General features: G+C 42.6%; 1 protein-coding gene across 1 annotated transcript; it reads left to right on the top strand.

The window, feature by feature from the left end:
- On the top strand, window positions 1–21,167 carry ASB9 (ankyrin repeat and SOCS box containing 9). The gene is made up of 7 exons (XM_056861703.1): window positions 1–119; window positions 9,567–9,646; window positions 11,347–11,454; window positions 13,752–13,902; window positions 17,204–17,338; window positions 19,108–19,299; window positions 21,002–21,167. The coding sequence occupies exons 1-7, from the start codon at window positions 32–34 to the stop codon at window positions 21,124–21,126; spliced, it is 879 nt and encodes a 292-aa protein (XP_056717681.1). The 5' UTR covers window positions 1–31; the 3' UTR covers window positions 21,127–21,167.
- The last annotated feature ends 1,069 nt before the right edge of the window (window positions 21,168–22,236 follow it).

Genomic DNA, 22,236 nt, shown 5'->3' with positions numbered 1-22,236 from the left:
AGTAGTCCGGCTGTCCAGAGTTGCTGCGGCCATGGAAGAAGGAAATGTGGACTCCAGCCATTCTCAAGAGGCGCAAAGCCAGTCTCATTCAACGTACCTATCAAATCCATTGATGGGCGGTGAGTACTACTGTCGAAAGACTTTCACGTTACGAATGGAAGAGTTGTAGACCAATTTATTTATTTATTTGTTTTATTAAACTTATATCCCACCCGTCCCAGCAAAACCGCCCCACCAATTTCACACTTGTAGGATTTCACGGTGTTGTCTGCAGATGTGAAATCTGACCCTTTTAACAATAATTCTTATCACTGTATGGATCATGCTCTTTAAGGTTTTTATTTCAGGAGTTGTTCTGCGTAGAAAAGTTGACGTTTGTGCTCAAGATTTTTATGATTAGGGTTTTTTTTTATATTGGTGATTGAAAGTGGGATTATGGATGTAATAATTCTGGGGTTTGTGAGCTGAATATGCCAGCTCAGTTTTAAAAAGTGCGTGTTGTTTAAAAATTTACCAACTGAAACATCCTGTTTTAGATTACTTAAGTTTGTTAATAACAGGGTATATTGAAATATTGTGATCACAGCAATTGCAGCCGTTGTCTTTTCATTATATCCCCTGCACACACACACACCCCTCCCACACACACATCATTCACATTTAGACTGCATATTCCTTGGGGCAGGGAGCTGTCTGTTTTTGCTTCAGTTAATGTGTACAGTGTTGTGTATGCTAAAGGTGTTAACACTGAGATTTTTGTAAGGGAATTTCCATATAATATTCTGAAAGAACATTGGTTTGTCTGTAGTAGAAGATGGTTAAATCTAAAAGTAGGTCACAGGAGTGGTCCCATTTCACTGACTGTAATGAAGACAAGTATACAGTTCCTGCCAGTCTTTTTATACACATAATGTTGTGTCATACAGCTTTCTGTAGGCTATCTCATGTGTACACAAGAGTTTTCCTTAGTTGTTGTCCTGTTCATTTCAACAGAGGATACAGATCTCTGGGCCTATTTCCATGTTGCCTTTATTGAAACGAATAGCTCAGTTTCTTCCGGCATATTTGTAAAGTGTGGATGTCACAGGCACGTACACATGTCCGGCAAATGTGCATATACACAAGTCTGGGGAACTAGCATTCACTTCACAGGTGCATGCTCATGGATGTTTAAGATGTGGCATCCGCATTTCATGTAGGTCCGTATAGCACACTGGTTCCCAACCGGGGGTCCATGGACCCCCAGGGGTCCGCGAGAACTAAATTAAGGTCCGCGAAACAAAGTTATAAACCCATAATAAATTAATATTTTCAATTAAAAGTTTTCTATTATAAAAATATATATTCAGATATTATTCTAAGTTTAACGTTTCACTAACAGTTATGATTAAAGTTTATTTTCAAATTCTCTGAATTTTTATTTTGAACCTTGGGGTCCCTGCACCGAACAAAAAAAAGTCCTAGTGGTCCCTGGTCAAAAAAAGGTTGGGTATAGCAAATGGATAGGGTTGCCAGGTCCCTTTTCGCCCCCGGCAGGAGGTTTTTTTTGGGGGGGGGGGAGCCTGAGGAAGGTGGTGTTTGGGGAGGGGAGGGATTTCAATGCCATAGAGTCCAGTTGCCAAAGCAGCCATTTTCTCCAGGTGAACTGATCTCTGTTGGCTGAAGATCAGTTGCAATACCAGAAGATCTCCAGCTACTACCTGGAGGTCGGCAACCCTACAAATGGAATATGGGAGCATCCATCAGTGTGGATTTGGACCAGGCATCCCACATCGGTGCCCTGCTAGTTAAGCTACTTACTGCATGGCACTTGCTGATCGCTTAACTGTAGGCATATTTGTCCTTTACATAGGTAGACATAACTGTGAGGGGGTGCTCACATCTCCAAACACTTGGAGACATGTTGGACACATCCCAGGGAACCTGAGCAGGTTTGCATGTGATCTACTGTGATTGCAAATCATCATGGGACTTCCCTTTAACACTTTACATGTTTCTGCAAAAACACTGGATGTAAGTGCTGCAAATACTGCTGCCGTTGTAAAGTATAAGATGGCCCAGAAATGTGATATGCAGGGTCTGTAAAACGGAGCTAGTCCACCAGGCCTATAACAGTGGACAACAGCAAGAAGAAGATCCATTTTTACTGGCCTCCCCATCCCGCCCCCACTCTTGAAACCTGTGTGGGGGCTGATCTGCTGACATTTATCTGCTGTGGCACCTAGGTATAATTATGGCCATCTGATTAGGATTTTAATGGTTTTAATGTTTACGGTTTTAAGGAAGTATATCGGATATTTATGTCTTTAATTGTTGTACTGATGCCTAAGCTCTTACATATGAGCATGGCATCTTATGTTAGCTTGTGAATATGCATACATGTGAAAGGATATATGTTTTCCCCATAAATGAAGTTAATAAGGCATTACATTACCCGCCCTGAGCACGGTTAGCTGGGGATGAGGGTGGGTTATAACTTTGAAAAAATAATCAATAAAAATAATAATATTTTTTAGGTTTTGGTCTCAGCTCACAATTGGGGATGAGGGGTTGTTCCCAAGATACTACTTCTTGAACCTTCAGCAATATTATTTTTAGAACCCCAAACAAAAACCACAATGTTAGCAGTGTTATAAAACTTGCAATTTGGTGGGGTTGCCAGCTCTGGGAAATATCTGGAGATTTATGGGGTGGAGGGTGGGGAGGGTGGGGAAGCAGCCGTTTTCTCCAGGGGAACTGATCTCTGTAGTGTGGAGATCAGTTGTAATACTGGGAGATGTCCAGAGCCCACGTGGAGATCGGCAACCCTACACTAGGCTAGTGAATCTGAGCCAATTTGAATGTAAGGAGAGCCTCCTGGATCACATTGGTGGCTCACCTAGTCCAGCATTCTGTGTCGCACAGAGGCCGATCAGTTGCTCTGGAGGGACAACAAACAAGGCAGAGGCCAAGGTCTCCCCCACAAAAAACATGTTTCCTCATAGTGTTGGACATAGTGTTGGACAGAGGATCTTGATCTTCATACCCATTCATAAAAAATCTTGCAGTTCAGCTTTCTAGGACCGTACTCTTATCACAGAGCTAGTGAGAGATTGATTGCAAGCTGGAATGCTTTCCCGCAGTGTTTGAAATAGGGTGGGATGCCATCCTTTTTTCCCAGATGGTCCCGAAATCATCCCACTTCTTCTGAAAGGATGTGAACTACCCCAGTGCAAAGTGGCACCAGTTGCACCAGCATTACTGAATAGTATCCCACGTTCATTAATGTTTTGACTTCATATATAGTAATTGCTCTTGCTGATTAGTGATAATTGATTTATAATGCAATCCTAAGCACAATTACACCTTAAACTCATTAATTTCAAAGACTAGCTCTGTATATGTTACTGTGAATGAATGTAGGGTTGCCAGCTCTGGCTTGGGAACTTTCTGGAGATTTGGAGGCAGTGTAGTTGAGGAGGAGAATTGATCTCTGTAGTTTGGTGCTCAGTTGTAATTCCAAAAGAACTCCAGGCCTAAAGGGCATGACCTACAACCCTAAAATCCGGCATGTACAATATTCATCTGTTTGTAAGAAAGAGCCAACGCATGTTCACGTTACAAATGGAATGGAAAGAAAAATCATGTGTACACTCTATACAGATTGTACATGTGTTATATTATGACTTGTGAACACAGCTTGCATAATTCTGTTTAGGATAGGGTTGCCAGGTGACTTGGAATGACGGGCAATTGCCGGCTCACAGCAAGGATCACACGTGCAGCTGCGAGCACTTCTTCTGGCTTACTTCCGTAAGCACAGCAGCACAAGGAGACAATTTACTACTCAAATGTAAACTGGAAGGGATGGGATCGCATCACTCACGGCCACACGCGTGCGATCCCTGCCCCAAAAATCTCCTGCGGGAGGAGAGGAGGAACCTGGCAACCCTAGTTTAGGACAGCATGGCCCAAGAACCAAGTGTATGGGTATATGTGGACAGGGGAGAGACCAGGAGGGCTCCCCTCCTCATAGAAACTCTGAATTTGCTGAAGTACCAGTAATTGAGAAGGTTGCATAGGGTATATTAAAATAGGGTAGCATTAAAGGAAAAGTTGAGGGCAGCAGGAAAAGAGGAAGACCCAACAAGAGATGGATTGACTCAATAAAGGAAGCCACAGCCTTCAATTTGCAAGATCTGAGCAAGGCTGTCAAAGATAGGACATTTTGGAGGACTTTCATTCATAGGGTCGCCATGAGTCGGAAGCAACTTGACGGCACTTAACACACAGCATTAAAAAAGCCTTTTGAAAATTCCAGTGAAATTAAAAGAGGATGATTTGTGATGTCAGTGAACATGATTCGATGCATTTTCATGTAGCCATAGACTAACAGTGCTATTATCAATAAGAATTTTCCCTTCAACATTAAAAACATACATGTTTAGTTTTTAGAGTGTTAAATCACATCACTTTGAAATGAACTATTCTACTGCCTTCTGCTTACACCACGAGCACCACTTCCTCATATATAAATATTCTTGACCATGGAAAATAGCATGTCAGTTTCAGTACCTTTTATTGGCATGCTAAGTACAATCAATAAGAATAAAACTAGCAACTGTACATCATTTTACCTCGTCTCTTAATGACATCATCCAAAAATATGGCTACAGATTCGATGATCTCAGGACTTCGGGAAGATAACAACAAGTTCATCTTACTGTCATCAGCTTGGTTAGCCTAGTTTGATAAAATAGGGTTTAAAAGTGCAGCACGAGTTTCGCAGTAAAAAGGACAGTACAAAAGAATATGGTCAGTACTTTCTATCTCTCCCATAACACAATTACACACTCTGGCAGAGTATGGGATTTTCTTATATCTCCCAAACAGAATGGCAGAAGGGAGAACATTAAAACGGGCTAGCATATAAGCTCTCCGAAGGTGGGGAATAGTAAGACGGGGAAATACTCCGGGGGAGAATTTGATAGCCCCCATCGTAGTGGTGAGCATCTGCCAGAAGCTAAACTTCTAAGTTCTTGCCTCTCAACATCGATGATCATCAAGTAGGGTTGCCAAACTCCAAGTAGGGTCTAGAGTTCTCCCAGAATTGCCAGAGATCTTTGTACTACTATGATCAATTCTCCAGGAGGAAACGGCAGGGTGGGTTGTATGTTTAATGCATTTATTGGCCACCTCAACATGGATTTTTGCTGAGAGGTCTGGAAGAATCAACAAGTTCCCCCTCTCTCCTTCTTTCTGGCAGGTCCTAGAGCTTACTGTCACATCTGGGTTTTTTGTGTTTTTTTACCGGAAGTGATGTCACACCACACATGGCAGCGATTTGTTTTCATTATTTTTCTCCCGCCAGCCGCAGGAGCGGTAGAAATGAGAGCTGGTGGCAGGGGATTCCCACCCCCCACCCCCACCCCCATGTGCAAATGACAAGCCTGGGTTGCATATCCATATTGTGGTTCCTTTAATATCCTTCTGGGTTGCATATCCATAAAGTTGTTCCTTTAATATCATTCTGCCTCTTGCCTGGCAACTGGGAGCCTGATAATGGCCTTCAGATTGCCAAATATAGCCCCGGGGCTTATAAATTGATGATTCCTAGTGTAGGCGTTGCATAGTTTTAAGGTACATAATCGTAGGTGTTAGAGAGAAACCAAGTTCCTAAATCGTCAGCAATAAATATCAGTTAAAATAACACACACACATTGCCAGTAATGCTTATGAAGCCTTTCTGATGCTGCTGGGTATAAAGATGGAAATAAAAGATTTAAATAGAGGCCATAAAAATGACAGAAGTTGGCTTGGAGTCTGAATTCTCTCATAAAGGTAGTCTTCTTCATGACTACTTTATAGGACTTATCATCCACAATTTTTTTATATACTTCAGGTAAATGAGATTGCAGTATGCAGTGATGAAATGACAAGGAATAAGTACAAGTACAGTGAAAGAAATCGTTTGGACTTAGAGGAATGAACACATGGTGCAAGTATAGATGCTGAAGTGTTGCCAGAAAACAGTACGGTGTATCTTGAGGATCAGTGGTATGATAGACAAGAGTGAGAGATCCAGGTTAATCCTTTTGGAGCTACTAGACTAGACTTTGTTAAGAGGGCCTTAGGCAAGCCACTGTCACAGTTGTAATCTGCCTCGGAGGCCATGTGATAGGTGCTTTTGTGGGTTATCATTTTAATTAATAAATAAACATGCTGAAAGCAACAGATTGCAGGTGAAGTGAGGGGCAGGTTAAACCCCTCCTCCTACTTTAGATGTGAACAGATGGACAGATGCATAAATACATGTGGATCCCTTGTCACATCTCATTTGGCCCTAAGATAGCACATTATGTTTTTCCCTGAGCTCCTTGGGAGAAAGGTAGCTTGTACATGTGTTAACTGACCACTAAATTCTTGAAGGTATTAATAAGAAAAGTTTGAGCATATGGATGAGATTCACCAATGGTTGAAATGTCCATCAGTCATCATGTAGTAGTCTGTCATCTTAAGAAATGTAATTGAGTGGGACAGAAATGGTTGAAGAAAAGACATATGGCTAAGTGAATATTTCAGTTTTTTATGTCTTTCTCAGGGACAATTGAAGTGCATTGGGCTGAATTCTACCACACTTTTCCACTGGTGCCAGCACATTTCTCCAGCCCAAGGAGCCTTGCACCAGTGCAAGAAGAGGCTCTTCCTTGGGCCAAACGTGTCTTGCACAGAGGAGCATGCCAGACTGTGCAATAAATTGGCGGACTCCAACCCAGCATAGTGTAGTGGTTAAAGTGTCAGATTAGCATCTGGGAAACCCAGGTTTGAATCCCCATTCGTGCCGTGGAAGCTTGCTGGGTGACCTTGGGCCAGTCACACACTCTCAGCCCTGACCCTGGCTAGTATTTAGATGGGAGACCTCCAAGGAACGCCAGGGTTGTGAGGTGGAGGCAGGCAACGGCAAACCACCTCCAAACGTCTCTTGCCTTGAAAACCCTACCGGGTCTCCATAAGTCAGCTGTGACTTGACAGCAAAAAATAAATAAAAAAAAAATACACAAAAGAAAAAAAAACCCTACACTGTCAGTTCTGAGACTGTGTTTCCAACAACTCCTTACTGCTGATTTATGTTTGCTTAGTTGTTTGGTTAATTGTCTCTGACAAGGCATGGATAAAAGGAGTCTTGTGTCACAGAGGCAGGAGTGAAATGTTCCATCTTTATTATCAAATTGAGCAGAAAACCACACATTAGGCACCATCTGGACCTTGTCTTAGGAATGTTCTGAAAGCATATTAGTCTGACCTCTCTTCACTGTGAAAAAGGTATTAGAGAGCAAATGTAATTGCAAACTGTGACTTTTAAAGCATGTTACCATATAATTATAAAAGCACAGCACTACAAATATATTTCTGATAAAAACAGCAGCTATCATTAACAAGTGCAAAGCAGAAGGTCTGGCCTTCTGGAAAACAACTGCAACTCAGAACGCAACCTTGGGAGGACATTTCCCAGCTCTGTACAACCCTTGCTAATAGACGGAAAGGACGCTTGCTCTTGTGAAATCTGCCTTGCCATGTGCATATGGTTGCAGTTACGTTTTCAGTTCTGCACATTTCCTTTTAAAATTGTCCCTCCCTTGTTTGTTTTGCTTAATCAGTTCATTTCAGGTTTCTTCAATGCTTCAGTAGGAGAGTAGTGAAATTCTAACCAACCTATGTGCCGATTTCAGACAGGAAACTTGTTAGAACTGAAAAGAAAAGGTAGTCGAAAAGTTTCTATAATATGCTTTAACAATTGCTAAACTGAATCATAGGCCAGAAGCTTATTTTGAGCATGGAGGTTTATGATTTTTTGCAGGCCTTTGTAGTTGTCCTCCACTTCTCCTTTGTTAGCAAGTAAGAACTTGTTTGAAACAGCGGGTTCAACTGCTGCTTCAAGGCAGCTCCAGAGGTATGAATCTTCACCTAATTTTCATAACAAAGTATAAACCTAACCTGGTTTGCTTAGGGTTGCCTACTTTCAGGTCAAACTGGAGATCTCCCAGAATTACAACCGATCTCCATACCACAGAGGTCAGTGCCCCTGGAAAAAATTCTTGCTTTGGAGGTAGAGATGTCAACCACTCCCCCCCCCATGGGGGTGGGGAATTCCCCACCCTGAGGTCCTGTTGCCTGCTACCTCTTGCAGCAGTGTGTGTGTGTGTGTGTGAGAGAGAGAGTTTTAAAAAACTGCCAACATCGCTGGAATGACGACATCACCTCTGGGGAAAAACTGGAGGTGACAACGGCTAGCTCTAGACCAGTGGTTCCCAACCTTTTTTTGACCAGGGACCACTAGGACTTTTTTGTTCGGTGCAGGGACCCCAAGGTTCAAAATAAAAATTCCGAGAAGTTGAAAATAAACTTTAATCATAAGTGTTAGTTAAACATTAAACTTAGAATAATATTTGAATATATATATATATATATATATATATATATATATATATATATATATATATATATATATATATATATATTTATAATAGAGAACTTTTAATTGAAAATATTAATTTATTATGGGTTTAGAACTTTGTTTTGCGGACCTTAATTTAGTTCTCGCGGACCCCTGGGGGTCCATGGACCCCTGGTTGGAAACCAGTGCTCTAGACATTGCCAGAAACTCTATGGTAAAACCTCAGACCTGCATGTTCCCCTTCATTGGGTGCAGATCTTGAGTATGAGCTGGAGGTGTCAGTGGATAGCTGTAGGCATCACCAGAAACTCCATGGTAAAACCTCAGACCTGCATGGGCACATTGGGTACAGATCTTGAGTATGAGCTGTGCCCTACGTAAACCATAAGAAGGCTTTGTTTATTTAGCTGCGGTGGACAGCTTATGTAAGTGGGTCTGTTCGTTGGGTGTTTGTATGCCTGGGATCGGGTTCATGTTCAAAATTCTAATTTGACGTTGGAAGGAACGAGGTTCAGCGTCTGAAACTTGTTCCCACATTCTCCCATGTGTACAGTCTCCCCAGCTGGGTCACCTGTGCGTGTGTGCATGCTTGTTTGCACTCAAACTCAAACTGTGGATGCAATCCTGCCAAAGTTACGTATTTTTAAATTCCACTTATTACAGTTTTTAAAAAAATAAAGCATGCATTCATCTTTTCCATTAGAATCAATAGGACTTGAAAGAGTTGGACAGGACTTTTGCATGTTAGTGTCTGTGAGGAAAATTCCTCTGCTATCAACAGTAAAGAAAAGTGACTTGATTAATGGAGGGTGTGGCTGTCTCAGGTAAGTGAGAGCAGCAGGGCAAAAGGCACGGAGATGTGAGCAGGCTGTTCCGGCTCCCTAATGTGTGATGTTTGGGGAACATTTCTTGAATTAAATTGGCTAAAGATAAGGTAGCCAGCCAGGTAGTAGGATGCAATTGCTTTTTTATTGAAGCAGAAATGAAGTCATCCCATTTGAGCACCCGGATATCTGTAACCTTTAAAAATCCGTTAGAAGGCATGAGATGTGCGAAGCTTCTCTCTAAGGGTAGATAACCTGATTTAATTATATCCTCCCTCCCCAACCTTGTTTTTCTTCTCTTTACGCAGATTTGGCTTCTGACTGGTCTCCTTTACATGATGCTTCCATCCATGGGTGTTTGCTCACTCTAAAGAAACTCATCAATCAGGTATGGCTCTGTTAGGGAGATAAACAGTCCATGTGCCGTGTTCATTGGGCCTTTTGCTGAAGGCGCACTCCATTTTGTCCGGTGAGGTAGCAAGGCAGATGTGCTTTGACCTCGAAGAAAACAAGTAACAGAACCTCTGAAGAAAGATAGTGTGACAGAGAAACCTTGTTATAAGTTCAGGAAAAACTTGGAACGGAGGAGGTGGAAATATCCTTTCAGTTTCCTTGAATCAGTACTCAATTGAGCCATCGTATGTTTCCCCCAGGGCAGTTTTAGTCATTCTGGGGCCCAGGGCAAAAGTCCAAGATGGGGCCCAAGAATCAGTCCCATCCCCTACCAGGTGTGAGGTTCTCCAGCCAACCTCGGCAATCCCAAAAAGTCACTCTCTCAGACAGGCAGGTCTCAAGCAGGTAAACGTTTATTCAGGAGCCGCAGATACAGCATAAGCAATCCACAGGTTCAAAGCTGCTAATGGCAAACCAAACTACAAAGCATAACTTTAAGCATGGAGTCATCCCAGGTGCAAAGCCAAGCGGCCTGGAAATTAAGAGATAACAGTGCCTGGTAGGAAGCAGGGAGTGAGCAAGCCATAATACTGAAGTTGCCTGCTAGAGACTCAAGGTCAGAGCAGGGGGGAAGGAAAGGAGGAGGAACAGCTTGAACAGTTCAGAGAAATAAAACCAAAGGATAACTTATGAACAGGAATGGGCCTAACTCATGTCAAGAGCCTGTCTGGTCAGCATGACTCCAGACAGCTTGACCATTCCAGAGAAACAAACCCACTAGATATACTTGAACAGAAATAAGCATGACTCTTGGTATGACCCTTGGTGGGACTCTTGACGTGCTTCTTGGCATGCTTCTTGGCATGACTCTTGACACCAGGTCCACCCCTCTGAGCCCTCTGGCTCAGGCCTGGGGTGGACCTGGTAGGGGATGGGACTGATTCTCGGGCCCCATCTTGGACTTTTGCCCTGGGCCCCAGAATGGGAAGGGCGTGTTGGGGCTGCTGAGCTGGATGGAACCTGGAAGGGGTGCATGTGTGTGCTGGCCATGAAGTTGGACAGCTACTGCCTGAGCCCTGAAGGGGACAGGCGTGTGGTGACCACCGAGCTGGCTGCTGGCTGAGCCCCGGAAGGGGGTGGGGGGCGGTCACCAAGTTGGCCAGCTGCTGCCTGAGCTTGGGAGGGGGCAGTGAGTTTTGGTTCTCTTTCAGTCAGAAGCCTTGCTTCTATTAAACAGATATTTCCAGAAAAGAAGCATTTAAAAATACCCTAAAGTAAAATAAAACAAAATATTAGCTGTTGTCTCTCTCTCTTTTTTTTTATTTTAAATTTAATAAAAATTGAGGGTTAGCGAGAAGAAAAAGCACAACTAGAGACCTTTGGCCCATTTTATATCACAGCCCACAGTGGAATACATGCAGTTCCTGTAATTCCCAAGGCGTGGTCTATGGGAGAACATTCCTTCTCCCTGCAGTGAATATGTGGGTCTCCGTTCTCTTTCTCTGGAATGAGCTTTGGGGGAACCAAAAGGTGTCTCAGACACCAGTCACTTCAGTAGTGCTTGTACTACTAGAACACTGATTATGAGGTTGCCTTGGTACAGTGGTAGGTACGAGGCTGTGACAACATCAGCTATTTAGATTTTCAATGTGTTTCAGGAATAAGTTTTTAATTTTAATTTCTGTTTTTATATAGGGGATCAGCGTGAACCTTCTGACCGCTGATCATGTGTCGCCTCTTCATGAAGCCTGTTTAGGGGGACATTCTGCTTGCGCCAGTGTCCTATTAAAACATGGGGCCCATGTGAGTATTAACACATGTATTTGATTTTGTTTCATGTGGAAATATAATGTCAGTTTATGCTCAGTAAAATAGTCTCTAAAGGCTACATAGACTTTCTCAGTTTATTCACCCTCAACAAGGGTTGATTAACTCCACTACAACTAGTGTACTCAAAGACCCTGAAAGATTCACACAATCAAAAGTTAATACAGTTGATTTGAAATCACCTTACAAAATATTATGGGGAAACAAGAAGCACCTTGCAAGATGGTGCTTTGATATCTCAAAAAAGTGAGCCATGTCAGTCCAACCCCTCTTTCTCAGCATTGCTAGCCTCTTTTGGCTGCAGAAATTTCTTTTCTGATCCCCAACTGGGAAATCAGTTAGATCCCGAATTGAAATAAATATTCTAGAACTGCCCGTATTATCTGTGGTATTGCAGTTCACTGGGACCAGCAATTCACTTTCACAAAGAGAGATGGTTGGTTAAAAGGGAACAAAATTAATTTTGCTTATACTAGGACTCTATTATTTCAGACTCTCAAGGTTGAGCACTAGGACTGAATATATGGGCCTACGTTCTGTCCTGTCTTAAATTTAAAACCCATGTGGTAGCAGGTTTGCATTTGTTTCATTAACCAAAACTCTTATAATTTAGTTTAGGAGGAGTCTTGTGGAAGCTTAAGGACCAACAGGTTTAATAAAGTATAAGCTTCTGCTCCCCAAAAGCTTATGCTTCAATAAATCTGTTGCTTGTTTGCTATAAGTCCCTGACTTCTTCTTAGAGTTTCAGCAGCCAATTTTTTTAATTGTCAAATTTTCTTATGACTCTACCCTGAAACGTTAAACCTGACAGCCAGATATGCTACATTTGCCAGTACTTTACCCTAGCTTCAGACATGTTCCTTAACTTCCCAGGACTTTCATCACTTATTAGAATGTGAACTTTGAAGCCACATAACTTCCAGAATACATAGCTGATTTGCACCAAACCAATAAGGAAAGATCTTGAATTTTTTAGTGAATCTAAATCAGGAAAAGGATTAACTGCATATATGTTTGGGAATGCAAAACTTGGATCAGAGATTTCCTGTCCCCAATTTGACCTTCCATAACCATTATCCATCCAACTTTTATGTAATTGGTCCAAATAGTACTGCTTAGAAAATAGATTTTCATGCCATGTTTCAGATTAGTAGGTAAAACATCTGGATTTTATGTTGAATAATAGTATTTTCATATTGGATAATAAAAGGCCCTGAGAAAGGCATGCAGTTTAATTATTTCCATGGCTGTATAATCTCAGAGCATGTTACGCCAAGCACAGGGAGAAATTAGCTGGAGACTACATAGAGCTATGCAAGAGGCTGGCATGGGGGTCTTTTAACCAATTCTGCTCCAGGTGAGCAAACCAAATGGAAGAAGCCCAATAACGAAACGTTTAAAAGTTTTAAGGGTTTTATTAAAAGTAATCAGATTAGTTACACACACACAATTCCCAACACACACAGAAAATAAAGGTTGAGGGTCCCAACGGGTTTATAGTTACCTTCCTGAAGAGTGAGGTCCAGACTGACAGCTGCAAGGGGGGAAAGGGAAAAGGAACTGCACGTCAAGTGCAGGGCTAACATTTTGTGTACAAGGGGAAAATGGCAGCCAGCTACTGTGGCCAATGGGGCTATATCTATATCCCTAAATGTAGCTGGAGGCTACGACTGGCAATGTCTGGACATTGCTAGTGACAAAAGGTTTGATTTCTAGCGATAGGATTAATCGGGTGCAGAGAATAAGAACATCATAAAATGATGGCTGAACACTTGGGATTAAGAATCCAAGTGCTGAGTGATAGACTTGGAAATTAAGGTGGGGTCCAGAAGGTGAGTCATCGAGGGGCTTGGCTGAAGACAAGATGGAATTAAGTCCATCAGAAAAGGGCTGAAAAAGTCTGGCAGGATGCTTATGTTCTACTACAGGAAGGATAAAGAAATGCAAACGTATTATCTTGGTCTTCTTTTGTCTTCTTGGAGAAACTGCAACATTCCTTTCCGGGGAGGGTATGGCACACATTGCTAGCTCAGCCCGGTCAGCATCTTTTAGCTTGGCACAAACAAGATGGATGCCATGAGACCTCTGGCTACACAGCAGTGACCCATCCTTTGCACACTTGCTCCATTCCTGTACACGATGCGGGGTGTCCCAGGATTGCTTAGGGCCTGTTGGGGTACCATAACACATGACTACCTGTCCACCCCATGTTATAAACAAATTCTACTGCTGGGAAAAAAAGTCCATTACATTGCTGATTCTATTCCTTTCAGGTAAATGGAGCTACTATAGACTGGAACACGCCTTTATTCAATGCTTGTGTCAGTGGCAGCAAAGAGTGCTTGAACTTGTTACTACAACATGGAGCCAGCCCGCATGCAGTGTGTGATTTGGCATCACCTATCCATGAAGCTGCTAAGAGAGGTAGATCTGCCAGTCGGTGTATCCTTACTTCATGCTGTCAGGAGTGTTGCTGATGAAATAAGGAAAAAATAATAATGCATAAAAGATGTTCCTGCTGGACCCTTAAAGTGGGATTCAGCCCACTAAGTGGGATCCAACACATCTAAAACCGGTTTATGTTGCATAAGCTCTTCCTTCTTTCTTCTCCCTTCATCTTGGAAGTAATGTAAATATAGTGAATTGCTTCCACAGGGGGAAAAAAAATTCTGCTATAGTATCCTGGAAGCAATCCTGGAAGCAGATTGCTTCCACAGGAAAAAGCTTTTAGGCTATAATACCCTACAAATGATTACAAAAAATAACTGAAAAGTGTTTATACACAAATAAATATAGTTTTTAAAAAATCATACAAACCAGTCCTGACTCCAGAAATATGCAGTCACATTCTTTTCCTGCTGAATAACAAGTGTAGCCAAAACACTAAGACAACAATGGATAGATAAAGGACTTTTAATGATCTCAGTGCAAACACCTGTGGTAGCTGGAGATCATCACACCAATACTTTAAAGCAATATTCTTCAGCGTAAAAATCCAGTAGTTATATAATGGCAAACAATTACAAAAACCTAGATGTAGGACCACAGAGATATTAAAGTAATGACTGTTTACTAGATGTGCTTGATACTGAGTTAGTCAATAATAAAAGCCGAATGTTAACTGCTCTACTGTCCGATGTCAAGCCTGAAACAACTGCCTCGGTTGCAAAAATTTTGGTAATGTTACTGAGAAGGGGATCTATGAAGCCTGCCTAATATTTTAAGTTGCTGCTGTGATGTGGTTTATCTAGAATTTGGGCAATGATCATGATCATCATTGTTTATTATATCACAGTCTGGCTGGATGGCTAGATTATTTTAATCCTTTATTACAACCTTTTCTTTAACCCCAAAATATGGTACATTTTATGTATTTTACACTTAATTGTATTGTATACTCTGTAGGGGCCCTGGTTTGTTCAGCAGGGATTTGTGTGAATTGTTCTCATTCATGAGCATCTGTATGAGCTGTTTTTTGTACTATGCCTATTAAAGGTTATTGAATTGAATTGAATATTAAAGTGTTCCTACCCACTCCAACTCCTCATTTAAACCTGTAGGAGCCATGGTCTTTACACTAAAAATCTAAAAGGCCCCTCTCCTCTTAAGTAGAGCTGTAGTCCTGGGGCTGGAATTTTCCCAATGATCCAAAACCGGAGGTTCCTCTCAAAATGTTTTGCTGCTGAGATATATTTCACAAGTGGGGCTGAGGTCTTGACAGATTTAATGCAGCTTTTATGTTCTGTAATCCTCGTTCTAGGAGCCCCGTGGTGCAGAGTGTTACGCTGCAGTACTGCAGTCAAAAACTCTGCTCACGACCTGAGTTCGATCCCGACGGAAGTCGGTTTCAGGTAGCCGGCTCAAGGTCGGCTCAGCCTTCCATCCTTCCGAGGTCGGTCAAAGGAGGACCCATCTTGCTGGGGGTGAAGGGAAGATGACTGGGGAAGGCACTGGCAAACCACCCCGCAAACAAAGTCTGCCTAGGAAACGTCTGGATGTGACGTCACCCTATGGGTCAGGAATGACCCGGTGCTTTCACAGGGGACCTTTACCTTTTAATCCTCATTCTGGCTGGACATGATAAGTATGCATTCATACTTTGGACTGTGGCAGAAAGGGAAATAGGCTTTTTACGCAGGGATATTTCCCAGGGGTCACCCCTGCAGACTGTCGGGGCTTCCCTTTGATTATGTGCTCCTTTTCCACTCATCAGAGGTCACCTCAATCTCCCCGCACGTTTCGCCCATGTTTTCCAGATGCTGTTTTAGCCAGAATCTGGAAAGTGCGGGCAAAATGCATGGGGAGAGCGAGGCGACCTCTGACAGGCGGAAAAGGCATGCATAATCAAAAGAAAGCCCCAAAGCAGTCAGGGTGGTGGTGGTGGGGTGACAGCAGGGAAACATCCCTGCGTAAAAGGCCAGTGTGCAGTTATGTTTGTGTAAGCAGTAGCACAATGGCTGCAGCAACCCATTGTGTTTTAATGTACTTTGTAACAAAATAACCATATGTATATGGAGCAAATGAATGTACAATGGATGCTTCACATGATTTCATTTAGTTTGGTTTTGGAATTCCATCAGAAGACATGCTGTGTGCTATGCCTTTCCCATGTGGAAAAGATAGTGGAGATACAATCACTTTCAATTAGCACAAGCAGACAGTCATAGAATCACAGAACCATAGTCGGAAGGGACCACCAGGGTCATCTAGTCCAACCCCCTGCACAATGCAGGAAATTCACAACTGCCTCCCCCCACACCCCCAGTGACCCCTACTCCATGCCCAGAAGATGGCCAAGATGCCCTCCCTCTCATCATCTGCCTAAGGTCACAGAATCAGCATTGCTGACAGATGGCCATCTAGCCTCTGCTTAAGAACCTCCAGGGAAGGAGCACTTACCACCTCCTGAGGAAGCCTGTTCCACTGAGGAACCGCTCTAACTGTTAGAAAATTCTTCCTAATGTCTGGACAGAAACTCTTTTGATTTAATTTCAACCTGCTGGTTCTGGTTCGACCTTCTAGGGCAACAGAAAACAACTCAGGCCCAGTCTATATGACATCCCTTCAAGTACTTGAAGATGGTTATCATATCCCCTCTCAGTCTTCTCCTCTTCAGGCTAAACATACCCAGCTTCTTCAACCTTTCCTCACAGGACTTGGTCTCCAGACCCCTCACCATCTTTGTTGGTTTGGGGTTTGGAGACCAAGTCCTATGAGGAAAGGTGAGTGGTAATTTTCCATTATGCAAGGACTGTTGTACATTCAAACATATTGTATGAGCTCTAACCCATTTTTTGAGCTTCCTGATCATGTGGTTAGTCTAGTTTTTCTGCATCCAAACCCCACAATCCTCTTACTCTTCACAGGAACTATTAGTACAGTGGTCTATTATACAAGAATGTCTTATGAAGAAGGCAGTGGCAGAAAAAAATCTTTGTATGAAATTCAGTTTCTCTCCAGCTCACGAATTCGTGAAAATTGAATGGTCAGAGAATTCCAAACAGTAGAGCTTATTTATATTTATTTATTAAAATATCTGTATCTTGCCTTTCCTCTTGGCTCAACTGAGTGAAAAGTGAAAGTGAGGAGTAGTGAAAACAGGTGGATAAAACAGAAGCCATTTAAGAAGACAGAGATTCTTTGCAACTGCTGAGTGTCTGTTTGGTGTCTAACAGGTTTAAATGATTTAGTGGATTTTAATTTTATTTTTAACTGCCCTTTAAAGGCCATATCAAATGTGTGGAGTCCCTTGTGTCCCATGGAGTCAATATAGATCACAATATCAAGCATCTCGGTACCCCACTGTATGTCGCTTGTGAGCACCAGCAAGTGGATTGTGCCAAAAAATTGCTTGAGTCAGGTAAAGAACACAAAGTTATATTGTTTCATGTTATGACCGTCCTCTGTGTATGCAGCCCTCTGGTATTGCAGCATTAGATTGTTTTGTGGACATGGCCTAGGAACCTTTGCCAATCATTTTCAAAACTGGGGCTGTTCAGCTCGCAGGCTGAAGCCAGATATGGGCCATAAACCGATTTCATCTGATCCCTGGCAGCTGTACCAAATTTTGATCAAACCATAACAAACCATAGTTTCTCAGCATTTTACCCAAGATAGTGGGACCCAACAAATAAGGTTCAGTCCCATGCCTGCCATTCAGTTGCGATTTAGCATTATGTATGAATGTAGCCTGTGAGACTCAAACTTGAGTAACCCTCAGCCCAGTTTCATCTATTGTGCAGAGTGAACCTCAGTGAACTTCATTACTGAGTTGAGATTTGAACATGTGGGATGGATGCCATGATCCCTGGATTCAAGGATCCTGGATCTCTCTCATGTTCTCCTCCTCCAAGCAGTCCTTTCCAACCTCAGGAAACGTCATTCCTAAGGTCATGGGGCCTGCATGGTCTAACAGCTGCAGAGGCACGACATCGCACCCTTCTTCCTCTTCTGTCAGCAGAAGAGTGCTTTTCTCCCACCCCCTCCCCACTGCAGCCTCCCGACCCATGTGGCCAAGCCAGTTGCTTAAAACTAGGAGTATAAATCAACTGGAAATTGGCTTGAAAATGGTCTAACTCAGTGGTTCCCAACCTTTTTGGTATGGTGACCCCCAAGTCTGAATTTATTTGGTATGGTGACCCATCCAGATTTTAGATGCCCTAGGCAAACGATGACATTTACACTCATCTAGTTCAACATTCCATTTTCTACAGTGGTTAACCAGGTGTTTTTGAGAAACCAGCAAACATCACACAAAGGGTTCAGCTGCCCCAGTATGAACCCCAAACAAGTGGCATTCCCCCATACACAGCCTTTGCCTTTGGAGGTTAAGATTCCAGCCTCTGACCCCCCCCCCCCTTCTCCATTACTTTATCTAATCCCCCCTAAGTTTCTAAGAAACTCAGTCTAGCAACCATCAGGATACGAAATATTGTCAAAGGCTTTCACGGTCAGAGTTCATTGGTTCTTGTAGGTTATCCGGGCTGTGTGACCATGGTCTTGGTATTTTCTTTCCTGCTGGCGAAACGTCAGGAAAGAAAATACCAAGACCACGGTCACACAGCCTGGATAACCTACAAGAACCATCAGGACACGTTTTACGTGATCCATACATCTATGCAGTGAAGAAAAAATGCCAACTAATGTATGACATGGGAGATACTGTTTCCAGGGTCGGATCTTGGTTTCCAAAATCCAAAAGAGAGCCATGGAAAGGGGGCAGGGGTGGCCAGCAGGGTTGGCCCTTGACCTACTTTCAGAGGCTTCATCACCCACGTTTGGGTCTTGACCCACAGGTTGGGAAACACTGGTCTGACATGAACTCCTGAAAAAAATCCCTGGCCGTGGTGCTGTGCTGTGGTACTGTGTGGGGATTTCTTTGTTTGCATCCTTTAATTCCTTCACACAGCTACAGTTCACAAGATCCCTTGTCTACAAGCTTTGGTACATTAACGAACTTGAAGCCACTTTAAATTAAATGAAAAATAATTGAAGTATTTCCTTAGGAGGTGATTGTGTGGTCCTTCAGCTGAAGAAGATAGTTCAAGTGGACTGCAAACAATGAACGAAATGGGCGGCTCTAGTTGCTTTCTGCTTTTACTGTTTTTCCTTCTCTTTTTGTTTTTTCAGGAGCAAGTGCAAATGACGGGAAAGGTCTGGAGTCCCCTCTTCACGCAGCTGCTCAAAATGCCAGCGCTGAGCTGGTGCATTTGCTCATTGACTTTGGAGCGGACCCGAGTGCTTTGAATGGCCAAGGCAAAAAGCCAGCAGAGCTGGTTCCACCAAACAGTACCGTAGCACAGATATTTCTGCAGAGAGAAGGTGCCCGTTAACCTCTCTCTTTTTTTCAGAATTGAAGTATGTAAAAGAGCTGACGCAGACACGTATGATCATTAGTGTACATTATGAAGTATGCTAGAGTCTATGAGATCCCCACCAGTGCTAGTGTACATGCCAAAGATTTGCTACATAAGCCTGTTATACTGCTATAGATTATTTTAGCCAGCATTGTTTTAGTGGCGTGGGAACATTTCATCTCAGAAGCTTAAATAAAAGACACTGTTTAGCCTACCTTTGGAATTGTTGTTAGATTATGAAATGTCCTGAAGGCCTCAAACACAAACCTCAATGGAGAAAAAAAATGTCAAAGCCCCGTTAGCCATCTTTTGTTAACAGGCATTGTAAAATACTTCGCATTCATCCCACAGTTTGCAGGAGAAAAATAATACGGCTGCTAATCAGAGCTGTATGGGGGTTATGAACACTGGTGCCCAGTTCAGCTTCAATGATAATGAGCTTTTCAACTTCATCATTGCAGTTTTGGTTTCTGTGTTTGCTATCCAAGAAAAGCCATACAAGCAAATAGCTGCTCCTTGTGTCTCCACATATATTTTGCTGTATACACTCTTAGGGAATAGGCCGACACGGAGTCACAGCTAGAATTATTGAGCTAATGTTTGCTGGACACTTTGGATGCTTATTTATTTATTAAAACACTTATACCCCGCCTTTCCTCATGGTTCAAGGTGGCTTGAAATTTGCTGTATAAATGCTAAGTGTGATTATTATAAAATCCCTTGAGAAGATTGGAAGGGCATGCTGTGTTCACACGAGGGTTCTTCCTGTAATGTACGATTAGGGTTGCCAGGTCCCTCTTTGCCACCAGCGGGAGATTTTGAGGGTGGAGCCTGAGGAGGGTGGGGTTTGGGGAGGGGAGGGGCTTCAATGCCATAGAGTTCAATCGCCACAGTGGCCATTTTTCTCCAGGTGATCTGATCTCTATCGGCTGGAGATCAGTTGAATTAGCAGGAGATCTCCTGCTACTACCTGGCAGTTGGCAACCCTATGTACGATAGTGCCAGGCCGTTCCCCCTGGTCACGTCGAATAGTGTCCCAAGAGCAGAGTTTAGCCTTTCCCAGCAACATGTGACTCACAAGAATCACTTTTGACATCTCTGTCTGTTTCCACTGTTGTGTGGGTGTCCCTGCTGGAGCCTGTTGTGCATCCAGGTTGTGCATGCTGCACTTGTCCGTGTTGAGGATTTGAACGTTGTGATGGGGATTGGAGTAGATGGCTTATTGCTCATACGCATTTCTACATCTGCTTTATATCAGAGTGTGGGAGAGGGGAGAAACTGCAGTTTCTAATGAGAGGAGAAATCTTGAGTGATAAAAATTCAGACCGGGCTATCGTATTTGAGAGGCGATTTCCATCCAGCGATTATTTTCACATGCCGTTAATTGCTTTGCTCTGCCCATTTTTTCCTCCTGCAATAATCAGATTTGACATTCAGTGATACTTCTGGAGTATGAAGGTCAGGTGTAACAATTTCCAAGCCTAGTGTGCCTTCGAGCTTTCAGATGCCCCGAGAGAGCTGAAAACTCAAAGCTGTATTGTTTAAAGGCAGCTGCTTCGGGCTGCAGAAAATAAAAGCTGACCTTGGTACCCAGCTGGGGAAAACTGATCTTAAAACAATAATATCTGTTTTGGTTTTTTTTTTTTTTTTTGGCATGTCTCCTCCAGGGCCCTTGTCCTTGATGTTGTTGTGTCGCTTGTGCATAAGGAGGTGCGTGGGATCCAAACAGCAACACGGAATAAGCCAGCTTCTGTTGCCAGATGAGCTGAAGCGGTTTCTCTTGTATCTTTAACCCTTTTATATTGTCTATTGTATTATTAAAGCTTTGTTTCTCATGCATGTGTGTTTGTCCCATTTACAATGCAAGTACACATGCAGGTTCATGCAGGATCTCCTAGATTTATTAAGCCCCTGTCTTCTTTTTTATTTGTTTTGTGTATAGATCATGTTATTCTAGTTGCTTGAGAGAAGCTGACATGATTTAGGAGAACTTCTGTGTACAGTTGTTAACACACTACTTATAACCTTCGGTGCTCTCAGAGGGTAATGCACATTAAAAAGTCACCTCAAGTGTAAAATTAAACCAGGATCAGTAAGCTTGTTTAGCACTAGGAATGTGCGAGAACATGCAGAGTATATGTGTGTTCATCATAACGTGTGAACAAGGCTTGTGTACACCAGCCTGAGCTACTTAGGTAGGATAAAAACGTAATATGCAGATGAACGTAGCAGTGCATGATGAATAACATTATTTTTTCTAGATGTTTTCTGAACTTGATTCAGTACTACATTTTGACTCAATCATTGCTAATCCTTAGGTTTTGTTTTAAGACTATGTTTCGTTTTCGATCTTTGGGTGCCATGCAATCCCCTACTTTACAACTTCTGTGCAGAAATATATGTCCAGTCCTATTTATCAAAAGGGGCAAACCAGTACTAGAACCCTATCTCTGACCGAAACTGTATCCCTACCTTTGTCTAATACACGCAAACGTAGCACCCGAGGATTGTTCAATGGCTACAACACACCAGGGACATGATTTTTCAGAGACTGCGCACAAAGGTCTTTTGACTGTCCTAGTAGTGACCCGCCCATATTTGAACAATCTGTCCTTTTTGTGTCACATGAAACTAAGCACCACTAATTTCAAAGAACTGGATATTATGTGGTTATGTCGTCCAAGCTGTCGTTTCTAGAAATTTACATTCACAATCCAAACATTTTCTATCAGTATGGCTTTTCTGTAATTTATCAAATTACAAGCCAGTACGTGGCAGTACCCTTATTCTAAAGGTGTTTTAACAAGTGTTGAGAGCAGTCATGGCATCACTAGTGCGTTGTTGTGACCCTGCACTATGTTTGAAATGTGGCTGCACCCACCCAGCGTATCTTGCTCCCCGC

This window comes from Euleptes europaea, chromosome 16 (assembly GCF_029931775.1).
Source record: "Euleptes europaea isolate rEulEur1 chromosome 16, rEulEur1.hap1, whole genome shotgun sequence".
In the NCBI taxonomy this organism is placed as follows: domain Eukaryota; kingdom Metazoa; phylum Chordata; class Lepidosauria; order Squamata; family Sphaerodactylidae; genus Euleptes; species Euleptes europaea.
Note: the sequence above shows the minus strand (reverse complement) of the source record. Positions and strands in the feature narration are given on the sequence as shown.